Raw genomic sequence first — 14,630 nt, 5'->3', positions numbered from 1 at the left:
AAATCAAATCCCTGGCTGACATGGAGATAAGCTGAAGAGTGCAATTAAAAAGTTTGAGAGGCAGCTTGGATCCTCTGAGTTAGAGAAGGTCCGTATGTCTACTAGATTCTTCCCAGACAAGAGGAATCACACCGTGTTCCCTTCTTCCTCTGAGAAACATGCAGCCTTTGGAAATGTCTGCTCCGGGCTGATTAGACAAAAACAGCCTGCACTTTACAGGCTTGTAAAGGGCTCTTGTGAGGACTGCTCATTTATAAATGGAATGATCATCTGTCAGAATCTTCATTAGAGTAAGAACCAGCACTAAAGGGAATGGCCAAGTTCTTTTCTGGAGCACTCAGTCATTTGGCCAGCTGACATTCTCAAGCAATCACAGTGGAAGTGAGCTCAGAACAACAGCAGCAGCCTGCTCGCAAATCCAGGAGAACAATACAAAGCATTAATAAATCATGTGCTTTTGCCATGGAAAAAAGATAGCTCACTTCCTCTTCAGGCAATCACAGCAAAGATTCACCTTCACTGCCTACAAGCAAAATTTTTACCACACACTTGGAATTTGACCCTGTCTAATTTACTTCTGATTTATTCTTGAAAAATTGAAGGGAAGAATTAAAAGAAAAAAACACAACTGTATAACTGGATTGCTTCCCATGAGCTTGTAATGAAGGTTGAACATTCCTGCAACCCATGAACACCAAACACACTCAGTAACAGACGGAGGACCCGTGCTTTGTCTGTCAGTACCACTTCTCACAAGTAACAACTGAGGTGTGTCAGTACAGCATCCTACCTGCCCGTTTTGAAGCTGCTTTGTACATCTGCAAGATGTGCAAAACAAAAATAATCTGTGATTGCATCAAGCTTGTGCATTTATTGGTGGCTTATTCAAAATTAATTCACTGCTGTAAATGAATGCTAATAACAAATTAGTAAGAAGTTTTTCTTTCCTTTTTTTTTTTTTTTTTTTTTTTTTTTTACACAAATATTTTTATTACAAACTTGAATTTTTAAGAAATAATACACATTTAAGAAATTACACAAAGGCCTTGGCATTTGTAAAAAACTTTTGGTATTTGCATGATTATAGACTGTAAAACACTTTTGGATGCAGATGTGCTCAAACCTTGGTATCATTGCATAGAAATTCTTTAGAAATATTAATGAGGCCACTGTAAAGAGTTTTTTGGCACAATATTAACAAAATTAAGGCCTTATACTTCTCAAAATCAAGTCATTCAGTGTGTGAGTAGTGTTTAAAACCCTGAAAAATATTAAATACAGAATAAAGACTATAAGCTCAAAGCAGGATTGACTATAATAAACACAAATAGCTATTAACCTGGGTTCAGTCTCTGCAAATTTGGAATTGAAATGACCTATATAAAATGAACATTTCACATCATATTTTGGTATTTAACACCGAATTTATAACACTGCAAAGAAGAAAACTTCTGTAAGCTTCTTTCTGTTACGATAAACTGAAAAGCCTAATGGTTGACATCTATATAAATTACTAACACATTTATATATTTTTTTCTTGACCATTGCTGGATCATTGTTTATTCCACAGGAAAGTTTGTTCTACTGCATGAAGAAGCTGCATAGTACCAACATAGCAGAAACACTTACTTGCCTATTGGGAGACCGATTTGGAAGTCTCTTCCAGGTGTAGTCCCATTAAAACCAATAGCACTAAGGACTACAACAGAAGCAAAGGTTTGCAGGATGGCAATCTATGCTTTGAAAAGATGGTTATTTGTTGCTTAACCACAGTCTGTAATCCCAAAACTCCTCTTTTTTTTTTTTTTTTTTACATTAGTATTGCTTTGTACAATAAGGAACAATAAGTACATACACAAGAGTCTGGGATTTTGAGACACCTAAATAATGATAACAACAAACTCATCTGGGGAAGAAAAATGAATCTAAATATATAATACAAGAATGAGAAAGGGGAGTCCAACAGTATAAGGCAGAACTGCATACCTCCTAGCACCTTTGCATTTTTCTGGACGAATGCTGACTTTTTATTCTATCAGTGCATTGCATTTATATAAAAAATACATATTTTTTGATCAAAAGTGCCATTTGGCATGTCAACATTTGAAGCTTATCTTTGTTGTCTCTTTTCTTCTTCAGCAAGGACAGGGCCAGTAAAGCAGTGTGTGTTAGTTATGCAAGTTCCTAAAAGGCACTTTACTGTTTTCATATTGGACAACAATGAGGTACATATGATATATGTCTAGGCTTCATTGCTGTTAAACAAATAGCACCATATTGTGTGAAATAAGTTGAAATTCAAAAGTCATTATGTATTTCTCATACAGACTTGACAACGGCTAACGTTTGAGCGCAGATCCCCTGCTTTCAAAGTCGACGGAGTCGGTTTCCTATTACAAATAAAGAAATGAAAAGACTCATTAACAACTGTTACTACAAATGGTCGGGATTCAACTGACAAGGCAAACTTTGCATGCAGTCAAATGCCTTTCTAAGCTGAATCGAGAAGTTATCCCTGATTTTTTTGATGCATATTCAAATGTAGGTCACAAACTGACAGAAGATGACTTACAAACAGAGGTCACATGCAGTTACCTCAGAATTCAGTAGGCTGAAGGCTTTCTTAAGCAGAAAACACTACCTACTTAATCACAAGTTTGAAAACATGCTGAAATTTAGGCAGTAAAAAAAAAATTAAGCAAGGAAACTGAAAACCTTGGATCTGTGTAGGACTCAGTGAATACAAATAATTCTGGTGCTGACTCCTCTAAATTTTTCTGACCTGCTTTCCTGCTTCCAAGGAAACCAGTGCTCTCCCCAGAATTAGCATGTGGGCTCTTTTAGTAGATTTGCTGTCTGATAAAGACAATCACAGCCCCAGTTAACATCAGACACAGTGCTCAACCCTTCCACCTATTTATTTGGCAATTATCCCATAGACAGTCAGAACTGGCTCAACATCCTCTTCAATTTGACTGAGACAGGCAAAGAAGCAATCACATCTATGAGCAAAAGACATGAACAGATGAAGGGTACCCAGGGTGGCAGCTGTGGGAGAGGACGTTTGCCTGCACTCCAGAGGAACGTCTGCTAATCAGGTAAGCTCTGTAGACCTGGGAACTAGTCTATACACTAACATGCTAATAAAATTTGGAAGAAAGAAATGAGATTGTGTTGAAAAACACAGTTATGTGTACAAGCCCAGAATAAATACTACTATCACTAAATTCCTGAAATTAGAACCTTAGAAGGACTGAAGAAATGCCTAAGACCTCTACTTTCAGCTGTATTTTATCCAGACATACTTCCTCCATCATTGCAGAGCAGCAAATAACTGTTCAGCTTACTTAGCTTTCCTCCCTCTCCGTGTACAACACCTGCACTAATTTCAAGTGGTTCTATTACATGTTAACATCCACTGGGAGAAATGTTATGTTCTAACTTAATTTCAATCAGCATGTCAGCTTATCCCAGCTACGACTTAGTGAATATAATCAAACATAGCGGAAATTAAAACACTTTTAGATTATGCCAAAGAGTAAAATACCAAGTGCAAATGACAAACTATAAACACTAATGGAAGATACACTCATTAATTCCTCCCAGAGCTATGATAATTTTTCCTTTTTGTTATTAAAATCATTAACTATACTTACTAACCACACTGGGACACAGCCAATACTTCAACCATATTATTACACTCAAACAATACTTCTGTTATTCAGAGACAAGGCTTGACAGTCTCAAATACCAATAAATAAATCATGAACTTACTTGAACATCTCATTCCTCTCTATAGTGGCAAGCCAGAAGCTGTAAGCATTTGCATAATAATTGCAGGTGCCCCGGCCATGGCATTCAATGAAGGGAGCGCTGCGGAACTCCTCCAGGCAGGAACCGGGAGACGCCAGGGCCTGGCCAGAGCCCTCAGCACCAGCACTGGTATGCTAGAAAAATGCAAAAACCATCACTGAGGAAGGAACTTTTCAGCATTCCTGCTACAATTTCTGTTATCTTGCTTGCAAAAATATTTCTTCATGTGTCTCTCCTCATCCTGTTGTGCCTGTTGTTTATTTCCTCTGCTCAAGGAGGAGCAAGACGGTGGAGCTGAAGAGCTTCTAAGGTGGCAGTGGGCTGACTAGTTCAATGGCAGCACAGCACATCACCAACATGAACCTCAGGACAGATAGATGCACAGAAATCCCTGAGGACTGACAGTAAAACCCAAGCTATGTCTGTACTAGTAGAATGGAAGGGCATACTAACCACTATGGTGGACTATAGGTTGTCTCCTCAGACTATTCCATGGGCCTATGATTTTTGTAGCATGAAGAAAGCTAAGAAACTGGATAAACAATCAAAAATGCTATTTGAAAAATAAAGTTTCATCTATCAAAAGAAATGGGAAGAAGGCAGGCACTGATACGCTACTGCCTGAGGAGGCTGCCGCAACATAGATGCATAGAAGGACAATCGAAAATTACATTTATTTCCTCTTTTATTCCACACTTGAATTCTGTGTTGAAGGTGTAAACAACAGAATATGCTACGTACATGCCCCAGAAAATGAACAACAAACTGCTGTTGTGTTATTCTCATTTAATGCTTAGTCTGAATTGTTCTCAAGAAAGCGCAGAGACCTAATGCCCTCCTGAGACATAAAGTGACATGGTTAGTTTTCCCAGAGAGGGAGTGAATATCAAATACCTGAATGAAATGCTTTTCTCAGCTCAGAGTAAGCCCCAGTGCACTTACCATGACAAAGGAGTAACCAATCCAAAGGGAACTCCAGCCTTCAGGACATGGTGGTATCTGGATTGTTTGACTGTGAACAGCGATTACCATAGCAGGAGCTTCACACACAGAGCACCTAGAAAGACCAAGATGTGAATGAGAACGCATGAACGTAAAGCCTAAACCTCTTTATTTCTGAAGAGGCCTCTTTCAAGAAGTCTGAACTAAAAAATATTGTCACCTTCAAAAGCACATCAAAGATCAAACTTAAAAAAAAAATAAAAATCTGCCTCTTTTCCATTTCTCATGTACTTAAGGACCATGTAACCACTTAAGCCTTGCTCATATTAGCCTGCCTAAGAGCACAGAACAAGAGACTTCTCATCTGAATATGTGTTTGTCTTTTGCTAATCCCATTTGCACTGTCCCTTAAAATACCTAATATCATGAACACCAGAGGCAAATGGTCTAACATCATAACTCAGCACATATCACTTATAAAATGATCTACTATAATCAGAAACAAATAGCAGCCATTTGCTATGGAGACTAGCTTCAGAGCAGGTAAGACTGCACTGGGCAAAGGATCTGGAGTAAAAAAGCCAACAAAAAAGCTCTTTTGAAGGCTTTTTATGGAGCTAGCAACAGTGCTATGCTGGGGAGCTGGCAGCTTGTGGGCAGGCTCCTGAGTCAGCAGAGGTGGAGCTGGTACATTAGCAGCACAGTTTAAACACCTGTCCTTAACATTCACACCTTATAATAAGCTTTATACAGCTTTGGGGAGCACACCAGGTCATCACCACATCACTGTCGCTGCCCACTGAGAACAGGGAGGCTCAGTGAGTGAGCACAGCCTGAGCTGCCTAATACGGTGCTGCAGCCGCGGGTGTAGGAGGTGGGTCAAGTGGTATGGACAGTAACTTCTGTCCATCCTTGCTCAGGAGATCGGTTCTCCTCTTGACTGTTTCTGAGTTTGCAGGCCCAAACATGGTCTTCACCAGACTGCAAGCTTATTCCAAGAGGATTGTGGTGACCCAGATGGAGGGCCTGCCCAGAAAAGTAGCTGTTCAGGTTTCTGGTTGCAGGGAGTGCCTGAGACTGCTGCTGCCTGGGGAGGGTGGCAGGGATTCCATCTGTGTGAGGTGTGAGCAGGTGGATGAGCTGCCCAGCCTGGTGGTGGAGCTCAAGGAAGTGGTACAGAGACTTAGGACCATCAGGGATTGTGAGCAGGAGATCGGTTGGTGGAGTGACTCGCTGTTATGCTGAAAGGAAGGGTGCCAGGGAGATACCCCCAGAAAAGTGGTGGCCCACCTGTCACAGTCAGACAGACCTGACTGAATGAGGAGGGTTGGAAGAGAGTACCAACTTGGCATCACAGGAGCTCTCCCTGCCCGCCTACCCCGCTTCCCCCAGGTCCCTTAAGCAACAGGTTTCAGATGCTAGAAATTGAAGGGGAGGTGAGTGGGGAGGTGATGATCTGCCTAGGAAGGAGCCTAAGGCAAGGCCGTCACCCCCACACCTTGATACTGCCTCTGTGAGGAAGGGAAGAAAGATGGTAGTGGTGGGTGACTCCCTTCTTGGAGGAACGGAGAGCCCCATATGCAGACTGGACCCAAACCATCGGGAAGTGTGCTGCCTTCCTGAGGTCTGGGTCAGCGACATAACCAGGAAACTCCCAACGCTGGTTAGGTCCACTGATTATTTTCCTTTACTCATAGTTCACGTGGGCAGTGATGAAATTGCCCAGAGAAGCCTAAGAACTAGAAAAAGAGATTTCAGGGGCTTAGGGCATTTTTTCAAGGAGTGGGAGCTCGAGTGATTTTTTTGTTCTATACCTTCATGGGCAGTGAGGGACATGGAGCGGGTTTGGAAAGCACAAGCAATGAATTGGCTCAGAGGCTGGTGTTGGGCCAGAAACTTTGGGTTCTTTGATAATGGGGCAGTTTACTCAGCCCCTGGCCTGTTGTTTATCCATGGAACCCACCTATCTCAAAGGGGGCAATGAATCCTAGCGCAGCAGCTAGCAGGGCTTATTGAAAGAGCTTTAAACTAGCTACGATGGGGGAAGGGGATAAAACAGCTAATGGTGATGACTATGTTGAAAAATAACGTTTTGTAGCTGGGAACGCACTCTATGAAATAGAGTTATTGTGCTCTTTGTACCTGTTACAGTTTCCAAGGAAAAAAAAAAGGAGGCATTACTTTCAGAGCAACCTACATATGTAACACACACATATGCATTTCAATGGCATGAAAGCTACTCCACATGCATAAGAAAGCAAAATGCGTGTTGGTGCTTCACTGAGCAAGATTTTCAAAAGAGATTCTCAAAGCCACAAAATGTCATGTTTGATCATGGAACTTGAATAAAAGGAACTTGAATTTCTAAGATCGGTCATTCAAGTTTTTCTGCAAATCAGATCCCTTCCACCAATGTCAAGTTAACACCCAAAGATGCAAGACCAACACAAACCAGTCACTCTTGAGAATCTGCCCACCTAATTTTCAAGGAACCTATTTTTTATTTATTTTTTTTTTTTGCCGCTAAACTACGAATATGGAGGACAAGCACAAAGCACAATGGATTCTATTATGCAGAAGCAAATATGAGATCTTTTGCAGTAGGAACAAGTAGGTTTTATAACCACATCAAAATATGAAGACTACAACCTTTTAATAATTTTAACTGTCCTTTTTCTTACATGATGTATACCAACCTGAGAAAGCAGAGCCAACAATCTCCATTCTTATACACATCATACAGCAAAAAGAGCAATCAGGAAGAGCTAATAAAGGTTAGAAGCAATTATGGAAATCTAAGTAATGCTTAGATTTACTGATTATCATTAGAGTTTTAGGCTGGAACTTCCCTTGGTCAGACTCTTGACTTATGAGAGCAGTAGAGTGTACCACACTACTGCTCACACCTCTGCCTTCAGCACTACACATGTTAAGCCACAATGTTTTTCTGAAAATTTAATACTGACCAAAATTTTAGGATGTTGGACTGATACAGAGCACTTATGTCCAATATAAGTGCCACCATTTATGCTAGCTGAGACTCTGGATTTATTAAAATATAGATTATTGATTTTGCAACAGTTTCCTATAAGTCAGATGGAAATAGATGTGTTCAAGCAGCCTGTCCAAAAGAAGCCTGGCAGTCTACTGTAAGATAAATTATGCTGCCATTTGCAGGGAGAAGAAAACTGAGCCCTGAAAAGTTTCTAGCTACAAAGAAAAGTTAAATTGTTTTGGACAGGAATTGTGAATAAATTCCAACCTTTCTCTCCTTCAAAGCACATCACAGCTTTTGCAAAACATTATTTCAAAGTAAATATTTTTGTTTCAATTAGACTCAAAACAGACTACCTTATTTGTTTGGGTTTCCTCCAAAATAAATTCATTTTTGATCAAAGTCTGAACTGAATACATTCACGCTTTGAGGCACTTCATCAAAAGAACTCAAATTTTAAATTGAAAGGCAAGAAATAAAAACCTGTATAATATGAGTCTTTTGCAAGGAAATAAAGTACCGTGCACACCTTTCACAGTTTTCATTTTATAAACACAACAGAATTTAAATTAAATCATCACCTGCTGATGAATGGTCTGATACTTTCACCAGTGATAGGTGCCATACTCATTGGCATGGGCTCAGGAGTGGACAGCCAGTAGGAATAGTCATTCCTCGACGCAAAGTTACATACATTGTTGATATTGCAGAACAAGAAAGGCATAGTACTAAATTTACGGAGACAGCTCCCTGCGGTGCCTGAAAAGTGAAAGGTTACTTGTTAGCCTATTTTTGTTAAACCATTACCAGTTGCCAATCAAATGTTTACAGTAGCAGCTTAAAAGCAGACAATATTTGCACTGAGGGGCCCAGAACAAATACTATCTTGATAGATAGTCTGGATAGCCTAGTCTTGCCTGCACAATTAAAGAATAATTTAGACTGGAATAGATCTCTAGAAGTCACCTGTCCTAACCCCTGCCAATTGGATCACATTGCTCACGCCCATACTCATTTGAGTTATGAGTATCTCCAAAGACAGAGATGCAACAATCTCTTCAGGTTCTTACTCCAGAGCCAGAGCACAGCTATGGTGAAAAATCCTTTTTCTCACTAGAATATCTTATCCTTATGTCTGTTGCTTCTTCTAGTATCATTGATCCCTTCTGAGAAGAGTTTGGATCCATCTTCTATCTGCCCTCCCATTAGTTAGCTGTAGGTACCAGTAGAGGACTTCCCTTAAATTTCTGTTTCAGCTGAGCCAACAGAGTTCCATCGTACCGATCATGCTCCATACAGCTTTACAAATGAAAGAAACATTTGGCTTGTTGAATTTGTATTCATTTTACTTGAATACTATTTTAGTCTCTCCTTACCCAGATCTTGGCCATGTGCTCTTTCATTTCCTTGTACGTAAAGCAGGGAGTAGCCATGGTAAATCAACCTTGTTCCAAATGGACACTGTGGTTCTTCAGTGGTTTGACTGTGTCTGGTAACAAGGAAGCCATGAGCAACAGATGCTGCACCTGGTGGGCCCATAGCCCCAGGTAAACCTTCAGGGCCAGGTGGACCAGGGATTCCTCTGGGCCCTACAATAGAAAGAGTTGTCTTTAATCTCTACAGGCATCACCTGGTATCTGAGAGTTAGCTTGCCTGAACGTAGGTAGCAGGAAACAATCATTTGGTATTTGTGTAATTACTATAATGCATTTGAGAGCATCTAAGGAAAAAACACCTTGAATTTTAACTAGTTTTAATTATACCACATAACAGAATCTCAAGAATTGGTTTAACAATTAATAAACTTTAGAAAACAATTGAATTGTTCAAAACATACAACAATTTTTAAAACTTACATTTTGTGAAACATTCAAGTGTCAGTAAAATCTTGGAAGCAACAATATCTTAGTGATACTGTGACCACATTATCTTCCCTCTCTTTCATAATAGAAACACAGAATGGTCTGAGTTGGAAGAGACCTTAAAGATCGTCTACTGGAATTTAACATCTAGCTGCTTTTCCTGCAGCACCTGCGGACAGTTTCAGATCTTGTCAACCACCTGTGCTGTTTAGCTCTGCCTATATATCTAAAGAACTAAGATTAGGTATTTCATACTTGTGATCTGCCTGTACAGTCTCTTGTGTTGTTTTTCTATGAAGGCATCAAGTCTTCAAAGAAGTCATTTGCTTACCTGGGGGACCATAAGGACCAACTTCTCCTTTTTGCCCAGGTCTGCCATCAAACCCTGGACTACCAGGTGGTCCAGGTACACCTGAAGGTCCTGTTGCTCCTGTTTAAAAACAAAGAATAGTTATTACTGAATTCTCTCTGTTATGTCCATTCTGACTTCCAGCTTTTGATGTAGTAGACAGCACTGGCACATTTCTGCATAGACTATGCTCATTCAGATTCAGTGTTCATACTTCAGCAAATAAGTAGGTTAGAGCAGGTAAAATCATTGTAGTAGAGATGAACAGAACAGAAAAAATAAGCAGAGTTTGTGCTTCTAAAACAACTGGTGTTTGTCTGGATTATGAAAAGGAAAGACAGCAGTCTCTTCCCTCTGCTTATCATACGACACATTCAAAAATATACCATAAAAGGTAGGGCGACAAACAACAGAAAAACTAGAAAAACAAAAAACTGATTTTCAGACATCTATTTGTGTCTTCCTTTCATTAGTTTCAACAATTAGCAGATGCTTTGAGTACTACATAAACTCAGTAACTCCAACTTTGTGAAAAATAAATTAACAACTATCAGTACTGTACCAGACTTTCTGTGGCATATCAGTAGCTTTAGTAAGTCACAGCTGTCCTTTTCTTTAAAAAGTAACATTTTATTATTGCACTGAACTAACTGCTACAGAACAGCAACAGAACCCATACAAGCAAACGCATGCTGTGCCCAGTCACTGAGATAGCATACCCTACTTTCTAATCATAGAATCCTAGAATCACAAGGTTGGAAACAACCTATAAGATCATCTAGTCCAACCATCTTCTCATACTGCTACCACAAGCACTAAACCATCTCTTGCAGCTCCTCATCCAGACGCCTCTTGAACACTGCCAGGGACAGCGACTCCACCACCTCCCTGGGCAGCCATTCCAGTGCCTGACCACTCTCTGAGAGAAAAAGTTCTTCCCTATGTCTAACCTAAACCTCCTCTGGTACAACTTGTGGCCATTTCCTCAGGTCCTGTTCGTTGCCTGGGAGAAGAGGCCAAACACCTCCTCACCACAACCTCCCTTCAGGAAGCTGTAAAGTGCAATGAGGTCTCCCCTGAGCCTCCTCTTCTCCAGATTAAACAATCCCAGCTCCCTCAGCCGCTCCTCATCAGACTTGTGCTCCAGACCCCTCACCAGTTTCGTTGCCCTTCTCTGGACACGCTCCAGGGCCTCAATGTCTTTCCTGTAGTGAGGGGCCCAAAATGGCAATGGGCAGTAGTCACAAAGTTGTGATCTTACCTTCAAGAGCGAATTTACATATTTTCTTCTGTATTAAACAGAAGAAAAGGAAAAATATCACTGTATTGCACCATAATTCCTTCTCCTCTTCTTAAAAAAATGATCAGGAATAAAGCTTTCCCTTAAAATCTTAATAGCTGAAGAATGCTTCTGAGCTCCAACTCTCCATGCCCTGCCACTCCTGAAGGTACATACTCCAGTGTAGTCTAGCCCTTTTCTCCCTTATTCCCATTGTGTTTCATTTTTGCAGTTCACCTTTTCTTTACAGGAATTGCAGTGTTTGGGCTAAGAGTGTGAGGACTATGTAACAAATTTTCCCAGGGAGCCCTTCCCTCTTCAGGATCAAGGTGTTTTTCCTTAGGCTTGCCCTCACAGAGAGATATACAGCAATTAAGTTTGGATTCAAGGCTTAAGACAGAAGACACTCAACCAAATACCTCCTGGGAACTGTTGCATGTCATCTTGTTTACCACTGATCTCAGATACGGGTGTGATGACTACAGAGAGAGCCGAAGAAAATCACTAGGAAGGCGTTTATTTCTGGCACTGCTTTGGAAGAGCTCTTTGAATAGAAGTACTCTCTTCCTTCTCGGCTAACAAAATTTGAGTGGCTTATAAAAAACCGGATAGTGGTACACCAAAAATCTTCCAGTATCTAGCCTACCACTGGCCCATTTTTGCATTACTTGAAAGGTAACTCTACTGGCAAGTTACAAATCTCTCACCTTGCTGTCCTTTGGGACCTGGAAGTCCTGGGAATCCTTTGAGACCAACTGGTCCTACTGGGCCAGGTAAGCCAGGATCCCCTTTGATAAGCTGAAAAGCACCTGGGGGGCCCGGTGGGCCTTGTAAACCTGGAAAATTAATAGAAAATTAATTAGTTACCTTATATTCCTATCTGAAGAATCTAATACTATGAAAACCTCAATATTGATCTTCCAAAGCAAGAAAAAGAAACCAGACTACCCAAAGCTCTACTCGATACTCAAAACTAATCTGAACAAGTAGATAGTGATACCACAACATCTGTTTTCATATTCTACCTTTTTTATACCTAATAAAAGCATGGTGGAGATATCACATTGGTTAGTTGAAAATAACCATTTTATATAACAAAATCTGTGAACAAAGGAAAAAACTAAACAGAAGCAGCAGCTAGTCTTCACATCATACCTTTAGATCCAGGAAGACCTTGGTCACCTCGCTCACCCTTGAGGCCTGGGAAGCCTGCAGATCCTTTTGGACCTGAAGCCAAAGAGAATGTTTATGTGAATACTCAATAGTTCCTTTATTTGAAAGCGCAGGTTCAGAATAATCAGGTATGATCCCAAGAACCACAACTTTATTCACGCAAGGACCAAATGCCCTGTCACTAAAGAATCGATGACTGAAAATAAGTTTCTCTTTATTTAATTAATATTCTTTGTAAACTAGTAGGTTTTTTAAATATTTTTTTCTACATACAGTGTTCTCGTGTATGTGATGACGACAGAACAACAATTTAGAAGATATGTTGAATCTATGTTTCCTCCAGTACAGCCATAACACTTGCCTCTCCCACTCAAGAAAATCCTAAAGATTCTTGAGTGGTGATGTCCAAACAATGGAATTTGCATCTATTTTCTAAAGAACACCTGCACTTAAAATTGGTCAAGAAAGAGAACAGGATTTAAGAAGATTTAAAAATAATAATAATAATAATAATTTTAAAAAAATCCCAATATTCTTGATTGCTTTTTGATGCAGCTTTCAGTGTTCTGTTTCAAATGTCCTGTAAACAAAGTCAACAATCTCCGAGCTTTGTTGTTGCTGTTGTTTTTGTTTGGTTGGGTTTTTTTGAGAGAGAGAGAGGAAGAAATTGAAAGACTGATCCAGCTTTTTTGGAACATGACAAAGTTTCTCCTCACCTGGAACACCTGGAACACCTGGAGGCCCTAGATCACCCTTTTCACCAGCACCTCCTGGCAAACCAGGACTACCCTGTACAAGAGAGAAAGTGAAGTGGGGTTATCTTACACTATTGTGACATGACTTTGAAATAGCCTGTTTAGTTTTGGAAACCTATGAAAAAAATAATACAAGGGAAGAGTCATTACATTTATGGAATCATTCTCTGCTGTGATTACAGAAGAAGCTTCTCTTACATGAACAAGTTTGGTACCTTATTAAGCTATTTTTGCCTCACAAAATACTAGATCAGAATAAGGTATCTCATTAACAATATAGTTAACAAATAATTCTTCAGTCATACACCACACCATCATGAGAAACATTAGCAAGCACAAATATCAGCAAATGAGACACTAATTTCAGTGCTTCTCCATCAGACAGTGGGCAGACAATCAAATAAGGTAATTCCAGATTAGAGCAGACTTAAAAACTTCTACAACCACGCATGGAATGAAATTAAATGTACTTAAAAATTTATAAACCTTTTCAGGTTTTCACTTTTCAATAGGGCCAAAACACTAAAGAACTTTTTAAACAATATGAAATCTTCCTCTAGCCTTCACTGTTACAAACTGCCCCACTGAAATTAATGACAAGTTTATAATAGCTTCACTTCAAGGAAAACCAAGCCCGTGTTTCAGAAGATACTGTAAATAGCTACTTACCTAACTGCCAACATGCTTTGCTTCTTTCATCTATTGCAGCTCACTTGCAAGACGCTTTTAAATACAGCTTAGAGTTTTTCCCCAACTAATTGCTAACCCAAGTCTGAAGCAACACAGTAATGACAGTCCCCTCTATAATATAATGTAGAACACATATAGAGGAAAGAAACAAAATCCCTTTTCTAAGTAAACTACCAATCAGAAGTTGGAGGTGTGACTTAAGTACTCAGTGAAAAATAACACTGATTCATCTCATTTTACAATAGCAGTAGAATAGATACACATCATCTAATGCAGGTTAGATGTTTATGTTAAGGTAAGAAAAATGGTTCCCTAATGTTTTCACTGACTATAAGGGAAGAAGAGATGACTGTCTCAAAAATGAATGTCAACAGTAAGGATTCCTAAGTTAAATGAAAGAAATCCTACCCTTTGAGTGGTAAGGGAGGCATTCATAATGCCAAGTTACCTGGTTTCTTGTAGCCATATAACCACAGTATATAGAATTTTTTAAAGAAATGGCCCTTGCTTTGCATCATTACGGAGACTTCTGCAGCACAAATCAGAAATGCTTCCATTCATTGAGAAGACAATGAATCAAGAGTCAGACATTCTCAGTAAAATCTGGAGCTTCTTAATAGCTTCTGTTTTAGTTTACAATTGTAAAATGGATTAATTTATAATGGGGTTTGCATTTCAGGATCTGACTTCTGCATTTCCTTTTTTTGGATAGGCTTTTCAGATTGGTTGTATCACTCACTCATTATTTAGCTTAATTTCCTTTAGTTTAATA

The 14,630-nt window shown here is 39.6% G+C and overlaps 1 protein-coding gene across 1 annotated transcript in view; it reads right to left on the bottom strand.

Annotated features, from left to right (window-relative positions):
* Positions 1–2,308: 2,308 nt before the first annotated feature.
* COL4A1 (collagen type IV alpha 1 chain) overlaps positions 2,309–14,630 on the bottom strand; it is a gene marked incomplete at both ends in the record, with an annotated part of 109,986 nt that continues 97,664 nt past the window's right edge. The window contains 9 exons of the mRNA XM_079549305.1: positions 2,309–2,390; positions 3,775–3,947; positions 4,756–4,870; positions 8,332–8,509; positions 9,127–9,339; positions 9,944–10,042; positions 11,948–12,076; positions 12,396–12,467; positions 13,130–13,202. Coding sequence (XP_079405431.1) covers positions 2,309–2,390; positions 3,775–3,947; positions 4,756–4,870; positions 8,332–8,509; positions 9,127–9,339; positions 9,944–10,042; positions 11,948–12,076; positions 12,396–12,467; positions 13,130–13,202 — 1,134 coding nt within the window. The remainder of the gene's footprint in view (positions 2,391–3,774; positions 3,948–4,755; positions 4,871–8,331; positions 8,510–9,126; positions 9,340–9,943; positions 10,043–11,947; positions 12,077–12,395; positions 12,468–13,129; positions 13,203–14,630) is intronic.

Source organism: Tetrao urogallus (genome assembly GCF_951394365.1).
Source record: "Tetrao urogallus genome assembly, chromosome: 1".
NCBI classification, from domain to species: domain Eukaryota; kingdom Metazoa; phylum Chordata; class Aves; order Galliformes; family Phasianidae; genus Tetrao; species Tetrao urogallus.
Note: the sequence above shows the minus strand (reverse complement) of the source record. Positions and strands in the feature narration are given on the sequence as shown.